The sequence below is a fragment of the Mesoplodon bidens genome, assembly GCF_964165515.1.
Source record: "Mesoplodon bidens genome assembly, chromosome: 10".
NCBI lineage: Eukaryota > Metazoa > Chordata > Mammalia > Artiodactyla > Ziphiidae > Mesoplodon > Mesoplodon bidens.
The window spans coordinates 65,522,462-65,541,753 of NC_138172.1; the positions used below are offsets into that span (position 1 = coordinate 65,522,462).

The window sequence follows — 19,292 nt, forward strand, 5'->3', positions numbered from 1 at the left end:
AGTAACTCATCAATATTTTATTCATACTGTTAATTAGGGAACGGTGCTTTGTCCCACCATACCCTAGCTCCCCAACAAAACATCACGTCCTGGTGGGAATGGGGAAGGATACAGAAAGGCAAACTCATGAATATTTATGTCATACTGGTTAATATGTATCTCAAAGAACAATTCAAAGGCTGATAGGACAGCTGGCAAAAGAGTCCCTGTGATTATCTCTGGGATGTGAAACAGTGTGTAGTTTTACTTTTCTCCTTCCTACCTGTCTCTACATTTCCTATACGAATGTGTGCTATTTATATAAGGAAAAAGTATTTTGAAATGTATGCCACAGTACAGTACTCAGCACCAGGCAAAGCTCTGTTCATTAAGGAAACAAGGTCCCTGGATACAGAAAGCAACCCCCTGCCCTCCCATGGCCCCAACAAAAGTACCCACGGTCTAAATCTACATCATCGTGCCTCCAGCTCCAAAAACAACCACCCAGGGGAACACCCCCAGGGAAAGCCAAAGCAGGAGCTACTCTGGGTCACTGAGATGGCCCTGAGAAGGCTCAAGCATCTCTGGGGTCTCAGTCCTCCTGTTCTGCTGCACCAGGCAGGAGTAGAGGTCCTGCCCCTCCATGAGCTGCACGTGCTCCTGCAGCTCCCCCTGCCTCAGCACCAGGATCTGGTCGGCACTCAGAACCGTGTGCAGCCTGTGGGCGATCACCAGCACCGTTCGGTCCCCGTGAGCTTTCCAGTCCTGCAGCTGAAGGGGGAGGATCATAACGCCTCAGAAAGATAGGAATGAGATGGACGCCACAGCCCCACTGGGCACCATCTCTAGTGACTTAGGGTAGAGAAGGCATGAAACACGCGAAGATAAGACAGAGCGGGAGGGAAAGGTCTGCGCTGCCCTCCTCTCTCAGCGGGGCTGTGGCAGCTGGAGGATGGGACGGGAGCCATGGCGGCATCAGGGATGTCCTCACACCACCCCCACATATCCTCCATTCCATCCCAGCCCTAAGAAGGGTCCCACCGCCCCTGCCCCTCCCAGCCCAGTACTCACAGCCTGCTCACACTCCACGTCCAGGGCACTGGTGGCTTCATCCAGGATGAGGACGCGGGGGTCCCGCACAAGAGCCCGGGCGATGGCCAGACGTTGCTTCTGTCCCACAGCCAACTGGTTCCCTTTCTCCCCCACCTCTGAGGAAACCGAGAAATCCTTCTCCTCAGACACAGGTGACCACGACAACATCCTCCTCATAAGCACAGCTGGTATTTCCACAGCCAACACTTAGGCGGATGAGGGCCCAGGGTAGGGGAGGGACCTCTAGGGCTGCCCGTGTAGATAGAGCATCACCACCCTGCCCTGCTCTCCGGGAACAAAGGCTCCTGAGCTGGACAGGCAGCTACAGAACTCATGATGCTGGGGACAGAGGTGAGTGGGTTTGGCTGAACGTACCTGTATCCCTAAAGCAATTAGAGAAAGAAGAACAAAAAACCCCAAAGTTAGCAGAAGGAAAGAAATTATACAATTCAGATTAGAAATAAATGAAAAAGAAATGAAGAAAGCGATAGCAAAGATCAATAAAACTAAAAGCTGGTTCTTTGAGAAGATAAACAAAATTGATAAACCATCAGCAAGACTCATCAAGAAAAAAAGGAAGAGGATGCAAATCAATAGAATTAGAAATGAAAAAGGAGAAGTAACAACTGACACTGCAGAGATAAAGGATCATGAGGGATTACTACAAGCAACCTTATGCCAATAAAATGGACAAACTGGAAGAAATGGACAAATTCTTAGAAAAGCACAACCTTCCGAGACTGAACCAGGAAGAAATAGAAAATATAAACAGAGCAATCACAAGCACTGAAATTGAAACTGTGATTAAAAATCTTCCAACAAACAAAAGCCCAGGACAAGATGGCTTCACAGGAGAATTCTATCAAACATTTAGAGAAGAGCTAACACCTATCCTTCTCAAACTCTTCCAAAATATAGCAGAGGGAGGAACACTCCCAAACTCATTCTATAAGGCCACCATCACCCTGATATCAAAACCAGACAAAGATGTCACAAAAAAAGAAAACTACAGGCCAATATCACTGATGAACATAGATGCAAAAATCCTCAACAAAATACTAGCAAACAGAATCCAACAGCACATTAAAAGGATCATACACCATGATCAAGTGGGGTTTATTCCAGGAATGCAAGGATTCTTCAATATACACAAATCAATCAACGTGATACACCATATTAACAAATTGAAGGAGAAAAACCATATTATCATCTCAATAGATGCAGAAAAAGCTTTCGACAAAATTCGGCACCCATTTATGATAAAAACCCTCCAGAGAGTAGGCATAGAGGGAACTTACTTCAACATAATAAAGGCCATATATGACAAACCCACAGCCAACATCATCCTCGATGGTGAGAAACTGAAAGCATTTCCACTAAAATCAGGAACAAGACAAGGTTGCCCACTCTCACCACTATTATTCAACATACTTTTGGAAGTTTTAGTGACAGCAATCAGAGAAGAAAAAGAAATAAAAGGAATACAAATCGGAAAAGAAGAAGTAAAACTGTCACTGTTTGCAGATGACATGATACTATACATAGAGAATCCTAAAGATGCTACCAGAAAACTACTAGAGCTAATCAATGAATCTGGTAATGTAGCAGGATATGAAATTAATGCACAGAAATCTCTTGCACTCCTATACACTAATGATGAAAAATCTGAAAGAGAAATTAAGGAAACACTCCCATTTACCATTGCAACAAAAAGAATAAAATATCTGGGAATAAACCTACCTAAGGAGACAAAAGACCTGTATGCAGAAAACTATAAGACACTGATGAAAGAAATTAAAGATGATAAAAACAAATGGAGAGGTATACCATGTTCTTGGATTGGATGAATCAACACTGTGAAAATGACTACATCACCCAAAGCAATCTACAGATTCAATGCAATCCCTATCAAACTACCAATGGCATTTTTCACAGAACAAGGAAAAAAAATTGCACAATTTGTATGGAAACACAAAAGACCCCAAATAGTCAAAGCAATCTTGAGAAAGAAAAACGGAGCTGAAGGAATCAGGCTCCCTGACTTCAGACTACACTACAAAGCTACAGTAATCAGGACAGTATGGTACTGGCACAAAAACAGAAATATAGATCAGTGGAACAGAATAGCAAGCCCAGAGATAAACCCACACACATATGGTCACCTTATCTTTGATAAAGGAGGCAAGAATATACAATGAAGAAAAGACAGCCTCTTCAATAAGTGGTGCTGGGAAAACTGGACAGCTACATGTAGAAGAATGAAATTAGAACACTCCCTAACACCATACACAAAAATAAACTCAAAATAGATTAATACCTAAATGTAAGGCCAGACACTATAAAACTCTTAGAGGAAAACATAGGCAGAACACTCTAGGACATAAATCACAGCAAGATCCTTTTTGACCCACCTCCCAGAGAAAGGGAAATAAAAACAAAACTAAACAAATGGGACCTAATGAAACTTAAAAGCTTTTGCACAGCAAAGGAAACCATAAAGAAGACCAAAAGACAACCCTCCGAATGGGAGAAAATATTTGCAAATGAAGCAACTGACAAAGGATTCATCTCCAAAATTTATAAACAGCTCATGCAGCTCAATAGCAAAAAAACAAACAACCCAATCCAAAAATGGGCAGAAGACTTAAATAGACATTTCTCCAAAGAAGATATACAGACTGCCAACAAACACATGAAAGAATGCTCAACATCATTAATGATTAGAGAAATGCAAATCAAAACTACAATGAGATATCATCTCACACCAGTCAGAATGGCCATCATCAAGAAATCTAGAAACAATAAATGCTGGAGAGGGTGTGGAGAAAAGGGAACACTCTTGCACTGCTGGTGGGAATGTGAATTGGTACAGCCACTATGGAGAACAGTATGGAGGTTCCTTAAAAAACTAAAAATAGAACTACCATATGATCCAGCAATCCCACTACTGGGCATATACCCTGAGAAAACCATAATTCAAAAAGAGACATGTACCAAAATGTTCATTGCAGCTCTATTCGCAATAGCCCGGAGCTGGAAACAACCTAAGTGTCCATCATCGGATGAATGGATAAAGAAGATGTGGCACATATATACAATGAAATATTACTCAGCCATAAAAAGAAACGAAATTGAGCTATTTGTAATGAGGTGGATAGACCTAGAGTCTGTCATACAGACTGAAGTAAGTCAGAAAGAGAAAGATAAATACCGTATGCTAACACATATATATGGAATTTTTTTAAAAATGTCATGAAGAACCTAGGGGTAAAACGGGAATAAAGACACAGACCTACTTGAGAATGGACTTGAGGATATGGGGAGGGGGAAGGGTAAGCTGTGACAAAGCGAAAGAGAGGCATGGACATATATACACTACCAAACGTAAGGTAGATAGATAGTGGGAAGCAGCCGAAGAGCACAGAGAGATCAGCTCCGTGCTTTGTGATCGCCTGGAGGGGTGGGATGGGGAGGGTGGGAGGGAGGGAGATGCATGAGGGAAGGGATGTGGGAACAGATGTATATGTATGACTGATTCACTTTGTTATAAAGCAGAAACTAATAAAAAAAGTTTAAAAAAAAAAACTACAGTGAGGTATCACCTCACACCAGTCAGAATGGCCATCATCAAAAACTCTACAAACAATAAATGCTGGAGAGGGTGTGGAGAAAAAGGAACCCTCTTGCACTGTTTGTGGGAATGTAAATTGATACAGCCACTATGGAGAACAAGATGGAGGTTCCTTAAAAAACTAAAAATAGAACTACCATATGACCCAGCAATCCCACTACGGGGCATATACCCTGAGAAAACCATAATTCAAGAAGAGTCATGTACCACAACGTTCACTGCAGCTCTATTTACAATAGCCAGGACATGGAAGCAACCTAAGTGTCCATCGACAGATGAATGAGTAAAGATGTGGCACATCTATACAATGGAATATCACTCAGCCATAAAAAGAAATGAAATTGATTTATTTGTAGTGAGGTGGATGGACCTAGAGTCTGTCATACAGAGTGAAGTAAGTCAGAAAGAGAAAAACAAATACTGTATGCTAACACATATATATGGAATATAAAAAAATGCTTCTGGGGCCTCCCTGGTGGCGCAGTGGTTGAGAGTCCGCCTGCCGATGCAGGGGATACGGGTTCGTGCCCCGGTCTGGGAGGATCCCATATGCCGCGGAGCGGCTGGGCCCGTGAGCCATGGCCGCTGGGCCTGCGCGTCCGGAGCCTGTGCTCCGCAACGGGAGAGGCCACAACAGTGAGAGGCCCGCATACCGCAAAAAGAAAAAAAAAAAAAAAAAAATGCTTCTGAAGAACCTAGGGGCAGGACAGGAATAAAGACACAGATGTAGAGAACAGACTTGAGGACACGGGGTGGGGTAAGGGTACGCTGGGACGAAGTGAGAGAGTGGCATGGACATATATACACTACCAAATGTAAACAGATAGCTAGTGGGAAGCAGCCGCATAGCACAGGGAGATCAGCTCGGTGCTTTGTGTCCACCTAGAGGGGTGGGATAGGGAGGGTGGGAGGGAGGGAGACGCAAGAGGGTAGAGATATGGGAACATATGTATATGTATAACTGATTCACTTTGTTATAAAGCAGAAACCAACACACCATTGTAAAGCAATTATACTCTAATAAAGATGTTTAAAAAAAAAAAAGAAGGTACCTGTATCAAGTCCGTGCTTCATTTCCTTTATGAACTCCTCCACTCTGGCCGCCCGTGCAGCAGCCAGCACCTTCTCATCGCTGCAGCCCTTCAGCCCATAAGTGATGTTGTCCCTCACCGAACCCGAGAACAGCACAGGCTCCTGCCCGACCAAAACCACCTGGGCAGAGGCGACAGGAACAGAGGACCATGTGGAAACCCCCATGGCAGGGACCCTCCTTTCCTCCTCACCTACCTACCTCACAATGGACCCCTTGTGTTTCTTCCCCCGTCTCCACCCCCTGCTCTCTGCACATCCTTCTTCCATCCAGTCTGCAATCCCTCTCCTTCCTCCCCACCCACCTGTTGGTGTAGGTAGTGGTGCTCATACTGGGACATGAGCTCCCCGTCCAGCAGCACCTGCCCCTCGGTGGGCTGGTACAGATTCTGCATCAGGGCAGCTACTGTGCTCTTCCCAGATCCATTGGGCCCCACCAGTGCGGTCATCTGCCCAGGAGGCAGGGTGAACGTCAGACCCTAGAAAAGCCAGGAAGGGGTTAGGGGCCTGCCTGTTTGCCCTCCCTCTCCTCTTCTTTCTATCAGAGGAAGATAAGCTTCTCATCACTCAGGGGGTGAGGGGACCAGATTCCCTCCCTGGGGTCTCTGTTGGGCACCTTGAGCACAGGCTGGTCAGGGCAATTGGGATACACAAAGGAGACGTTCTGGAATTCCACCAGGCCCTGCAGAGTGCGCGGGGCTAGTGTTCCAGTTGGAGGCAGATTTGGCTTTCGGTCCAGGTAGCAGAACACCTTCTCTGCAGCCCCCACGTTGCTCAGCATGTCCCCAAACATGTACACCAGGGTCTGCAAAACAGGATGGCAGGGGTCAGCCAAGCAAAGGAAGCTCCACCAGGAACCAACTTCCCAACTCCTCACACACTCCCTGCCACACTCCACCCCAGCCATGCTTCTCCCCTCATCCAAAAAAGACTCCCTACCTTTTATATATATATATATATATATATATATATATATACACACACACACACACACACACACACACACATATAGATAGATATGTATATTTTCTTATTTATTTACTTTTGGCTGCGTTAGGTCTTCGTTGCTGCGTGCAGGCTTTCTCTAGTTGCGGTAAGTGAGGACTACTCTTGGTTGCGGTGCATAGGCTTTTCATTGCAGTGGCTGCTCTTGTTGCAGAGCACGGGCTCTAGGCACGTGGGCTTCAGTAGTTGTGGCGCGTGGGCTCTAGAGCGCAGGCTCACTAGTTGTGGCACACGGGCTTAGTTGCTCCGCGGCACGTGCAATCTTCCCAGACCAGAGATCAAACCCGTGTCCCCTGCATTGGCAGGCAGATTCTTAACCACTGCACCACCAGGGAAGTCCCGATTCCCTACTGTTAATGTGCGATTTTTTTTTTTTTTTTGGCCTTGCCACAGGGCATGTGGGATACTGTTTCCCCGACCAGGGATCAAACCCATGCCCCCTGAAGTGGAAGCATGGAGTACTAACCACTGGACCGCCAGGGAAGTCCCCTTAATGTGCAATTTGCTTGAATTTCAAAGGGGCACCAATACCCCATTAGTCCAATTTGCCAGGTAAAGGATGGAGACCAGAGTCCTTCCATCCCCAGACTTTTCCAGTTACTCGTACACATTTCTGTCTGGCCCAGTTACACAGGGAACTCCTTAAAAGCAGGTGCTGTGCCCACCTCCTCTTTGCAGATGCCAGACTGCTTTGCACAGCTCTACACCCATAAAAGATGTTTAATCAATGTCTACGAAACTTATAAAATAAAGCCCAAGATGCAGTAACTAATTTTTTTTTTTTTTTTTTTTTTTTTTTTTTTTTTGCGGTACGCGGGCCTCTCACTGCTGTGGCCTCTCCCGTTGCGGAGCACAGGCTCCGGATGCACAGGCTCAGCAGCCATGGCTCACGGGCCCAGCCGCTCCGTGGCATGTGGGATCTTCCCAGACCGGGGCACAAACCCGTGTCCCCTGCATCGGCAGGCGGACTCTCAACCACTGCGCCACCAGGGAAGCCCCACTAATTATTTTTGAAAACTGGTAAATATAGGGAAGGAACTAAACACTTACTGTGCCTTTCCTAATCAAACTGTACCACTTGGCAACCAAACAGTAGATGAGAAGACATCTCTCTTGAGACATGCATATAATAAATGAAGGAATGGTGGAGTGTCACCGTTTTGCCACCACAAATGATTTAATGGATCTGGGCGCTAAGCTTTACTGGTTGCTGCCACCACAGATGTATATGAGAGAGAGAATCAGTGTAATATATACCTCTATGAAAAATGTGAAAATCTGATCATTGACTTTCATTTGGTGAAGTTGTTGTTAATTCTTTTGATGTAGTCATGGCTTTGTGGTTACATGTATTTTAATGTTTACATTTAGCAATACATATTTACAGATGAAACCGTATCTTGGATTTGCTTCAAAATAATATGGGGGGAGGGAATTGGGCGGGGTTACAGATTAAATAAGATGGGCCATGAATTGGTAACTGTTAAAACAGACGCTGGGGGATAAACAACAAGGTCCTACTGTATAGCAAAGAGGACTATATTCAATATCCTATGATATATACACACTACTATATATAAAATAGATAACTAATAAGGACCTACGGTGTAGCACAGGGAACTCTACTCAATACTCTGTAAAGACCTACATGGGAAAAGAATCTAAAAAAGAGTGGATATATGTATAACTGATTCACTTTGCTGTACACCTGAAACTAACACAACACTGTAAATCAGCTATACCCCAATATAGAACAAAAATTTTAAATAAAATAAAGTTAAAAAAAAAAAAACAGATGCTGGGTACATGGGGGTTCACATTATAGTTTTTTTCTCTTTTATTGCCCATGTTTGAAATTCTCCATCACAATGAGTTGGGCTTATTTCAGCTTGTTTTTTTTTAAGGGGAACAAATAGAAGCCAAAGCAGGAAAAGAGAGTGTGCACAGCTCCTGACTCACATGCACGTGGGAGCCCACGTTGTCCTGGTACAGCAGAAAGGAGAGCAGCCCGCCCTGGGTGAGGTCCCCAGCCAGGATCTGCTGCAGCCCACATCTCAGCAACAGCACCTGCATTGCCAAGTACAGCATCTGGAGGGAGAAGGAAAGGGAGCCTGAGAATCTTCCATTCTTCGGCCTCCCTGCCCCTATGACACTGAGCGACCCCCAGACCAGCTGTAGGAAGAGGACCATCACTTTCCCTGCCCCCTCCCTGGGCCCTTCCTCCAGCCACTCAGCCTTCTCACCCTCCTTAAGAGCAGGTAGAGGGCTGTTTCCAGATCTCGTCGCCACCACAGCTGCCGGCATCGGTCAAGAGCCTCCTTATAGCGACGGACCTCTTGCTCCTCGGCCCCAAAACCGCGCACAGTCTGCAGCCCTCCAACTGCCTCACGTACCACCTGTCCTGCTTTCGCCACAGCATCCTGGATCTCCTGAAGGACTGCCTGGAAAAGTGGGGCAGGAGATGGGAGGGGCTGATTCAGCAGAAGACAGTCGACCCCCACGTCTCATTCCAGCCCTTGGAACACTCTCTTCACGCTAAGTGAAGTAAGTCAGACAGAGAAAGACAAATATTATATGATATCATTTACATGTGGAATCTAAAAAAATAATACAAATGAATCTGTATACAAACAGAAACAGACTCACAGATGTAGAAAACAAACTTATGGTTACCAAAGGTGGAGGAAGGGGGGAGTGGATAAATTAAGAGTTTGAGATGAACAGATACAAACAACTAACACAAAATAGATAAGCAACAAGGATATACTGTATAGCACAGGGAACTACATTCAACATCTTTTAATAACCTATAATGGAAAATAACCTGAAAATCTCTCTCTCTCTCTCTCTCTCTCTCTCTCCCCCCGCCCTTGCACCCCCCCCTCTCTGTCACACACACACACAAAGTCCCAGAGGGTCATGGACCTTCTGAAGCCTCTAAGGGCCTGGAGAAGAAGGCCTCTAGGAGAACTTTCTTCTTCCCTGGGGATTCCCTACCATCCACACGTACCTGATGGCGAGCACTGTACAACTTTTCAGCCGCTATCATTAGAGGCACCTCAAGCAGAGAAAGGAGGGTGAGTCGAGGGGACAGGCTGAGCATGAAGCTGTAAAGTCCCAGCACTTTCACCAGGCTTCGAGACAGCACGTTGGCATTAAGAGGAAGCCAGTTACTCATCAGTTTGGTATCCGAGCTCAGCCGGGAATTCAGCTCCCCTGGGCAGGACAAAGCAGGTGAGGAAACCACGTGTCGTAATGCAGAACCCCCAGAAACTCCCTCCTGAGCTCCCAATCTCACACAGCCCTCCCTCCGTGCAGACAGACAGGTAGAGATTGCCTCTCTACATGGTCCCCAAAGAGAGAAAAACAGCTCCAGACCTTGGCACCAGGGATGCAGGGGGAGGGCAGTGGAGGGGAAAGGAAGTCCTGGGGGACCCCAGACCTGGACTCCAGGCCCTACCTGTCTTAGTCTCCTGGAAGAAAGCAAGGTCCTGGCACAGGAGGGAGGAGAAAAGCAGCTCCCGGATCCGCAGGTTGATTCTGGACATGATGAAGGTGAAGGTGCTTCCTCGGCAGCCTGCGGACAGTGAGCTGCGGGGAAAGAGGGCGGCGGAGGATGAAGAGGAGAGATGCAGAGAAGGATGGAGGGAGGGAGAGAAGCAGAGGAGAAAGCATGCAAAGAAAAGAAATACAAAGTTGGGGGCAGTATATCATGAGAGAAGAAGAGAAACAAATAAGAGAGAGGGAGACACAAGGGGCAGGAATCAACAGACGAAGAGAAAAGAGGACGCAGTGAGCCAGCTGTGGGAACCACATCATAACACGGACAGATTCACCAGCATCACTAGTTCATTCCGTGCTACACAGGAGGGAACAGTACAATAGAAATGGAAAGATGCTGTGAAGGGAAAGAGCCTATGGCTTGCTTCTGACCTGGTCTCTCTCAGGGCCACCCCTCCAGCTTTCCCCTTGGTCTTGGTCTCTTCCTCCCCACCCCCAACGTCCTTCTTCTTACTTCCAGATATTGATACTTTCTTGTGGGAACTGCAGCAATGGACTCCCTGCCCTCCCATCTCCAAAGCCCTGGGATCCTGCTGTTCTCCCCTCTCCACTGTCCTTGGGATTGGAGAATTCCTCTTAGACCAAGTGAATTTTTATAGTCAAACTCAAAGGAAAAATGTGAAATCACACAAGCAGGAACTGTACAAAATATGGGTTTCTAATACAAATCTAATTACCATGTTTAGAGGGCTGTTGGCATACTTAGACATCAAATGGTGAGGGTTTGGACTTTGGTGATCACAGTGAGAATGGAGAGGAAGGAGCCTTAGGAGCACGTTTTGAGTGTGGAAAATGCAAGAACATGAGAAAGGCAGCGACGATGCTGGTGCTTGGAGCTGAAGATACTGATGGTTTCATGAATGGGAATAAGAAGAGGGAGGCATTTTCAAGGAGACCAGGAGGGAGTGGGATGCACTTGGAGTTCTGGGTGCGTGGAGTCTGAGGTGACAGGGCGTCATCCAATGGGAACGTCAAGGAGGCCTCTGGATTACAAGACTGGAGCTGGATGTGGGAATGTGGATGTGGGAATGTCCTGCAGACGTGAGCTGCATTAGCCCAACAGGAAAAATGTTCTCAAAGATCAAAGAACTGAGTCCTGAGAAAAGTCCATAATTAAGGATCCAGAGGAGGACAGTTCTCCAGAAGAGGGAGAGTGGACTGGAAGGTAGAAAGGGAGTTCACAAAAGCTACCTGAAGAACAAGATCAATCATAAGAGATTGTTCTGGGACTTCCCTAGTGGTCCAGTGGTTAAGACTCTGAGCTCCCAATGCAGGGGGCCCAGGGTCGATCCCTGGTCAGGAAACTAGATCCCGCAGGCTGCAGCTGAGAGACCATATGCCGCAACTAAGACCCAGCACAGACAAATAAGATACATAAGTAAATAGTTTTTTAAAAAAGAGAGATTGTTCTGATGCCAGATGCTACAAACACATAGAGAACTGAGGGCTGATTTTTTTTTTTTTAAGCAGCAGCTTGATCAATAAGAAGTTCACTTTTAAGTAGTTTCAGCAAACAGTAGTAAGCAGGAAGTAATGAAGATCTGGTTTTTGAGGGATTCTAAATGAAGTATGACTGTATCAAAGGAGCAGGATCAAGCAGCCGGCTGGTATTTGGGGAAGGCTAGTGAGGTACTCACACGACCCTGAGAATGAGCACCTCCTTAAATTTTGCAGCCTAGGTGCCTGACTCACCTCATCCTAATCCCAGCCTTATCAAGCAGTTAGTTAATTAATTAGTTTGTAGACAGCAGACTCCTGGCTACATCTTAAAACAGAAGGAAAAGTAAATGAAGTGGAAAAGAGTAAAGATGCTGGAAAGAAAGGTGACAAGCCTCAGAGTAAGATCCTCCAGGATAGACAAGATGACTTAAGGACGAAGAGTCAGGAGGAAGAAACGTGCCCACCCTGACAACTGGGTAACTGTGGAAACAAACACAAGGTGGGAGGTTGGAGACAGAAAAGAGAAATGGAACTTCATGGAGATAAAAATGTTGAGAGGTAACTGAGAGACATTCCATTTGACACATAAACACCTTTTCTACTACATTCACTCCTATCTGTAACTATAGTAAGTAATATAAACTTTGAAGATGTTGGAGCCACGTGGTGAACGGAGGAATAAATGAATGGATGCATGACACAGAATGGTGAATGAACAAATACAAATTTTTAGTTTAAGTATTTTGTGCTCTGGGCACAAGAGGGTCTGAAAACAGAGTTAGGAAACTGAAGGCCCCTGTAAAAATTGGGGGCTAGCAAATCGCCATCACCTACCTCCCAACAGAGAAGAGACACATGAAAAAGATGGCGCTGGCAAAGGCATCAGGATCAAAATCACCTCCCAGGATGTCAATCACACGACCAGAATAGTAAGGGATTAATGTCTCACCTGCGTGAGGACAACAGTGAATGTGCTGGTGCCCAGGGCCTTTTCCCACCTCCAAGTCACAGCGCCCTCTCCCGACTCACCCAACACGGCAACAGCGAGGAAGAAGAAGGCCGCACCCAGGAAAGGCAGGTCTGGCCTGGAGAGCTTCAGCAGCCTCCACATCAAGGCTCTGTTGTTCTCCTGGCCCTGCTCCCTCTCCGGGGCTCCTGGAGGGCTCAGCACAGCCCACACGCCCCAGCTCAGCCCTGCCGCCCCGTAACCCAACAGCAGCCAGCTCCAAGGGGCTGAAGCCGCCCTGGCTGGGGGAGCACTCAAGGTCCCCGGGACCAGGGCCCTCAGGGAGAGAAACAGAGGGGTCACCAGGCAGAGGGGGGGCAGCAGTGCTCCCACAAACCCCAGCAGCCCTCCCAGCCTCAGCAGCCACCAAAGCCCTCCCAGTCGCAAGGTGCCCTCTAGCCACAGGCCTGGAAGCCCGCGGGGGAGCAGGGCCCCCAGGGTCGCCTGCAGCAGCCAGAGTAACGCCGAGTCGGCCAGCAGCAGGAAGGCCCAGGGTCTCAGGTCAGGGAGCCGCATGGCGAGATCTAGGGGTAGAAGGTGAGAAACGACAGAGGTGAGTCCCAATCCTTGTCCCCACGCGCACTCCGCCGAACGCGTCCACGGGCTTCCCATTTTATTTACCCAGTGCTACCCTGAAAGATGCCTGAAAGGTGCTTGGTCCTCATCAGTATCTCCCTCCTAGGATCCCAGGCATTCGGCCTGACAGAGGGAGCTGGGAAGCCTGACCATCTGCAGCCTCATCCTCTAAAAAAAAGACCGGTGACACCCTCCCCCCACCCCGCCCCCGCCAGCCGCCGCCGCCGAGGTCCAAAGGGCCAGGCGGTCCCGCCCCGCTCCCTTTCTCCCGGGGTCCAGAAGGGCTGGAAGCCTGGGGCGCGGAGTGGCTGGTGGATGGGCTGCGTCCCTGTTAGCGCTCCAGGTTCCCACGCGCACCAACTCACCGGAGGGGGCTTCTGGGCTGCAGCTCGGGGGTCTTTCCTTTACGTGCCGGGGGCAGAGCTCTGAAGGGCCCTCGCGCCGCCTCCGCTTCGTTTTCCCTCTGTCGGCGGGCGAGGATCCCCGAGCCAGGGCGGCCAGGCTCCCTCGGCTTTCGCTTTCGCTTCCGCAGCCGGTGCCCGCTGCTGGGCCCGGCGGCCAGCAGGCGGCGCGCGACACCTCCAGCCCGCGGAACAGACCCCCGAGTCCTGCTCCACGTGCCAGGCCCCGGTTGGTTAGTCTCCACCCTCAGCAACAGTTACTCTGTCATAGGAAACTGCTGCAGTTTTTTAAATTGCCACTAAGTAAAATAAAGCTGTTTCGAGGATTGGGATGCTTTGTAACTGGAGAACCTCTGGATTTTCATACCTCAGCTCTGAACCTATTTTGAGAACTGCCCTCTTTCCCAATCCAAGTTCCAGATGTAGGATCTTGGGGTTTAAAACAACAAACAAACAAACAAACAAAACACACACACACACACACACACACACACACGAAACAGAGCCAGAGTCAAGTGAGAAACACACAGGACTTCTATACAGAAGGCCCAGCTACTCTCACCAGGACCTAAGTGAGTTTCCACTTACAGATTCTTAGCTGAGAAGGCCCCCCACCCCTGCACATCTTCTCTGTCTTTCTCAACACAGCTCCTGAGCTGAGAAAGTGTTCAGACGCCTCTAGATTTGTGCTTCACGTTATGGTGGAATCACCTTCCTCATATGAGGGAAGTGGACTTTGTTTCTTAGTCTATTTTAACACTGATTAGTGCAGTAATCAGGTTTCTATAGGTCCTGCCAGAACCAGAGCCCATCTATGGGACAGGCAGATTGGTTTATTCCAGAAATAACTCTTCTGGTTGAAACCACCTCCCAGACTCAACATATTCCCCAAGGGAGGGCCACGTGGATTCCAATGCACCCTTTTGAAATGTTATTGGCATGACTTCCATGAGTCACTTCAAATTTTGATTTGAAGTTAGGGGATTACTAAAACTTCTCCAACCCCGTCCTTTCTGGGATTTTAAGGATCTCTCTAATGAAAAAGCTCCATGTTCAGCTGCTTCCTACTTACAAGCTCTTCCTCTGACAAACTCTCCTTGGACAGGTGACAGTGTCCTGCTCCTTCCTGAAGTCCCAGCGTGATTCAGAAAATCTCATTCTGTCTCATCTTTCTAACCTGGTTACCTTTTCCTCATATTTCCAACTTCAGCGAGTCCTCCTTATTTCCTCTTCCACTTCAATCACAGTCTTGTCATCTTGCAATGGAGTGTGACCCATCATGAAATGGAACCCCTAACGTCCATCTTTCCAAGTAATATCCAATATCTCCACGGGGTTATTTGAGATAAATGGGACCGTGTTTACAATTACCGCACACATGTGAGGAGGAAGCTTGTTCATTCTACTTTACTAAGTCAAAAACAGTTGTTCTAAGCGCACTACACCCAGATACCCAAACCATTAACAACTGACCACTCAGGAGCCTCCAGGTTGTGTGCCTAACCTGAATTAAATTGCACCTAAGTGTCCACAGACAATGTTGAACCTTCCCGAGGTCCTGGAGAGATGAAAGTGGAAGGGAAGCCCAGAGAAATATTTGATGAGACCCCATTTCTGAGGTAGGGGTTTGAGTCTTTTTTCTCAGGAAAAGTCTGTCTTTATTTCCTGATCCCGCCTCCCAACAAGCCCAGCCCAGAGCCCTCACAAGGCCACAACACAGAGGCTTTTATAACCGTTTTCCTTTATTGTGCTTAGTGGGGCACCCAGAAGGTTGGGCTGGGGGTGATACTCATGGAGACAGAGAACACACAAGAGGATAAACTCCACGCTGGCTCCCAGTGGCCCCTGGTTCTCTATCTCTGGGTCAGGTCAGGCCCCTCTTTCTCCTGGGGTGTAACCTGGCCCAGGTCCCCAAGTCCACCACTGCCACCATTACTGACTGGCCTCCCGGTACTGGTACATCAGGTCACTGACGTCCGTACTTTCCACTTTCACCCAACCGTCCTCCTTCACGTGGTACACTGCAGGCAAAGGAGAAAGAACAGAGTCGGGCTTCCCTGGTGGCGCAGTGGTTGAGAGTCTGCCTGCCGATGCAGGGGACACGGGTTCGTGCCCCGGTCCAGGAAGAGCCCACATGCCGCGGAGCGGCTGGGCCCGTGAGCCATGGCCGCTGAGCCTGCGCGTCCGGAGCCTGTGCTCCACAACAGGAGAGGCCACAGCAGCCCGCGAAAAAAAAAAAAGAACAGAGTCACCTTCCCTTCAGCAAGATCCTGCTAATGACGTTATGTTGAAGGCGACAACAGCAACACACACTCACAAAGCCCTTGTTACGGGGATTGCAATGCCCCCTTCAGGCTCTGAAAACCCACTCCCTGCCACTCAGCCTCCCCCATGTCTCCCAATCTCAACGCCCCCCTTCTTCCTCCCTCCCCAGGGGCGTGGCAGGGGAGGAGGGCATTGGTCTCTTACTGTTGACAACGCCTCCAGAATAGCTGTCTCGGTGGGTGGCATGAACAATTGCTCTTCGGCCCAGGTCACAGGCCTCTTCAATGCTAAGGTCAGGTCTATAGCCAGTATCCATGACCCCATAGGCATAGGAGTGCCCACTACCGGTGGAGAACATAATTCCCGAGAGCCGAGTCCCATTTTCATCCACATAGTAGAGTCCAGGACCCTATAGGATACAAGAAGGGTCTAGGTTGGAAGTGGAGAGGAAGTTGTTGGTAACATCCAGATTCAAGTGTGAGCCATGAGAAGTGGACCAAAGACTTAGGCTGACGCCAGGAACATCTGAACTAGGAGAACACTTTGGGAATAATCATAGAACTTAAGGGAGGAAAAACAAACTTGGAATCAGCTATTTGATCCAAAGGGACAAGCTTATGAAACAATGGTCCTCATCCAGACCCAGAAATTGCCAGTGGGTAACAGTTCTATAGCCGAGTGTTCTCTGTGCCACGTATCCTGTAGGGGGGGGAGTGGGAGTGTACGGTGGGGAAACTGACCTCTCATCCACACGTGGGAATATGGAGAAGGGAGGGAACTCACTTTCTTGTCCCAGCCACAGATCATGCTGCCCATGGAGAGGCCCATGCCCCGGTAGTGGCACATCATGTTGGAGAGCAGTTTGGAGGCTGCAGACACAGAGATACGCTCACCATTCCGCAAATAGTACAGCCTGGGTGAGGATAGGAAGGTTCCAGGAGAGGACTTAGAGGTGACAGGGGAAGGCTAGCCCTCCTAGCAGCCCACTTGATGGGCAGAAAATGATTGAAGAGATAAGCATTTGAAAGGAGTGGTTTTGTAGGATCTAAGGATGGGGAAAGATTTGGAATTTATATAGAATTAACTTTTCTTTATTTTTTGGCTATGTGGCATGTGGGAGCATAGTTCCCTACCAGGGATGGAACCTGCACCCTCTGCATTGGAAGGCGTAGTCTTAACCACTGGACCACCAGGGAAGTCGTCAGAACCACATCAAGAGATCCCAGTAGGGTCTTCCCTGGTGGCGCAGTGGTTAAGAATCTGCCTGCCAATGCAGGGGACATGGGTTCGAGGCCTGGTCCAGTAAGATCCCACACGCAGCGGAGCAACTAAGCCCGTGCGCCACAACTACTGAGCCTGCGCTCTACAGCCCGCGAGCCACAACTACTGAGCCTGCATGCCACAACTACAGAACCCCGCTCACCTAGAGCCCATGCTCTACAAGAGAAGCCACCACAATGAGAGAAGCCCGCTCACTGCAACAAAGACCCAATGCAGCCAAAAATAAATAAATAAATAAATAAATTTTAAAAAAGAAATCCCAGTAAATGATAGGATCCCACCAGGGTCGATGGTGTCGGTGCTAAATATTGATAATTGACAAATGATCTGGCTTCTTGGCAGGAGCACAGGCTGAGATTTGGGAGAAGGTTTTTAATCACCAAAAGGCTGTTTTGTGAAATACGACATATAGCACTAAGATGCTGGGGGCGGTTAGGAGCAGTGATCTGGAAGATGCAGAATCCAGGCTTAGAAGGGAGGTAAGGGGCCAGGCCTACCTGCACTCCTTCGCCAGCAGACGCTCCCAGTACTGACAGTCAGCTGCACAGCCAGACATGGTGCCAAGCAGGCAGGGGTTCATCTCAATCACCTTGTTCACCGTTAATGTGTCTGAAAGAAGATGGAGTTTGGGGAGAAGAGGAATGACCCAACAGCTCTCCCTGTGTGTCCTAAAACAATATCTGGTCCCACTTTGGTGTAGATGCTGGGCTCCTGCTGAGAGGAGGGCCCAGCTCCCCAGATTCTGCCAGCTGGAGAACACACACTCACCAATGTAATTCCCGGCCGAGGCCCGAGAATCCACGGCCACAATCACCCCATGCTGGAACTTGAAGGCCAGCGTGGTCGTGCCATGAGCCATCTCGATCTGAATGTTCCTTTCTCCGTTCCCACCCAGGGACTGGAAGAATTCAGTGGGCTAAGGAGACAGAAAAAGCAGAGAAAGGGCCACTGAAAACTTCTGAAGCTGGACACTCCAGGAAAGGAATTTAGAGGAAGGAGATACCCAGAAATTCTCCAACCACCAATAAAAGAAACAGTTAATAACCCAGCTCTACAAGGAAATGGTTTGGGAGAAGGGAAAGAAGAGGCCATGATACCAACTTTTTCCATATGCCAGCACAATAGACATGAAAAAATAAAATAAAATAAGTGGTACCATAACTAAACATTTTAAGGGTGACTGTAATGGTTTTCCATTCATAGGTCATTTAACCCTCAGGAAAAACGTTTTATGAATATTATCCCCATTTTACAGAAGAGAGACCCAAGACCTAGACTAAGGGACTTGATCCAAGGCACACAACTGTGAGTGGCTGAGTCCAGGCTAAACGCTCAAGTTCATAGGTTTTGCAAGACACTACACAGCCCCTGTATCATAGAGAAAAGCCCATGAGAAAAGCTTTGTGATTTGTTTGTGATGGAGAACGGGCAGGAAAGCTCTCTGGTCTCCCGATGGGAGCCCCCTTCCCGCTCACCTCTCCCTCTTTGTCCTAATCTGCACCTCCTAACCCTCAGGCGGCCAGCCCCCAAGTCCCACGTGGCCTCTTCCCTGGCTCCCGCCCTAGACACTGGACGTGGCTCTGCTAAAGGATGGCCCCCTCCGCATTTCCCCGCCTCCGGACAGTCTCAAGGCAGACCCTCCATTACTCTGCTCCCTCCTGCCCGCCTCCCACGGGATTTTCTTACAGCCCTGACCTGCATTCCCAGGGGCAGGGCGAGCTCCGGAGATCGCAGAGAGAAACTGTAGTGACCGGGGTCCGAGCGCTGCCGGCTTCCCGCGTGAGGGAAAGCCCAGTCCTCCTGCTGCCCGCGGGGGGCTCCGCACACGTCCAGCAGCGCCATGACCGCCCAGCACCCGGAGATCTGGAGGCTCTCGGAGGAGGAAGTGAAAGCGAAAGCCCGAAGCCTTAAGGGGAGGAAACCAGAATTTTTTCCACATCCCCCTGCCCTTCTCGAGAAGTGTCCA

At 48.4% G+C, this 19,292-nt stretch overlaps 2 protein-coding genes across 4 annotated transcripts; both read right to left on the reverse strand.

Annotated features, from left to right (window-relative positions):
• Position 1: 1 nt before the first annotated feature.
• Positions 2–13,957, reverse strand: TAP2 (transporter 2, ATP binding cassette subfamily B member). 2 transcript variants are annotated; one of them, XM_081246744.1, is made up of 13 exons: positions 13,745–13,956; positions 13,425–13,547; positions 12,827–13,327; positions 12,632–12,746; positions 10,257–10,387; positions 9,807–10,012; positions 9,040–9,237; positions 8,756–8,884; positions 6,408–6,596; positions 6,097–6,270; positions 5,755–5,914; positions 1,051–1,187; positions 2–750 (listed from the first exon to the last, which is right to left on the reverse strand). In XM_081246744.1, exons 3-13 carry the CDS (start codon positions 13,317–13,319, stop codon positions 520–522), a joined length of 2,163 nt encoding a protein of 720 aa, XP_081102870.1. In that variant the 5' UTR covers positions 13,320–13,327; positions 13,425–13,547; positions 13,745–13,956; the 3' UTR covers positions 2–519. The 2 variants fall into 2 exon arrangements, with proteins under 2 accessions (XP_081102870.1, XP_081102871.1); XM_081246745.1 differs by lacking the exon at positions 13,425–13,547 and having other exon boundaries at positions 13,745–13,957.
• Positions 13,958–15,504: 1,547 nt separating this feature from the next.
• PSMB8 (proteasome 20S subunit beta 8) lies at positions 15,505–19,223 on the reverse strand. Of its 2 annotated transcripts, none has more exons than XM_081246263.1 (6): positions 19,022–19,223; positions 18,095–18,242; positions 17,824–17,935; positions 16,786–16,914; positions 16,250–16,454; positions 15,505–15,801 (listed from the first exon to the last, which is right to left on the reverse strand). In XM_081246263.1, exons 1-6 carry the CDS (start codon positions 19,166–19,168, stop codon positions 15,790–15,792), a joined length of 753 nt encoding a protein of 250 aa, XP_081102389.1. In that variant the 5' UTR covers positions 19,169–19,223; the 3' UTR covers positions 15,505–15,789. The 2 variants fall into 2 exon arrangements, with proteins under 2 accessions (XP_081102389.1, XP_081102390.1); XM_081246264.1 differs by having other exon boundaries at positions 16,829–16,958; positions 19,022–19,190.
• Positions 19,224–19,292: the final 69 nt, after the last annotated feature.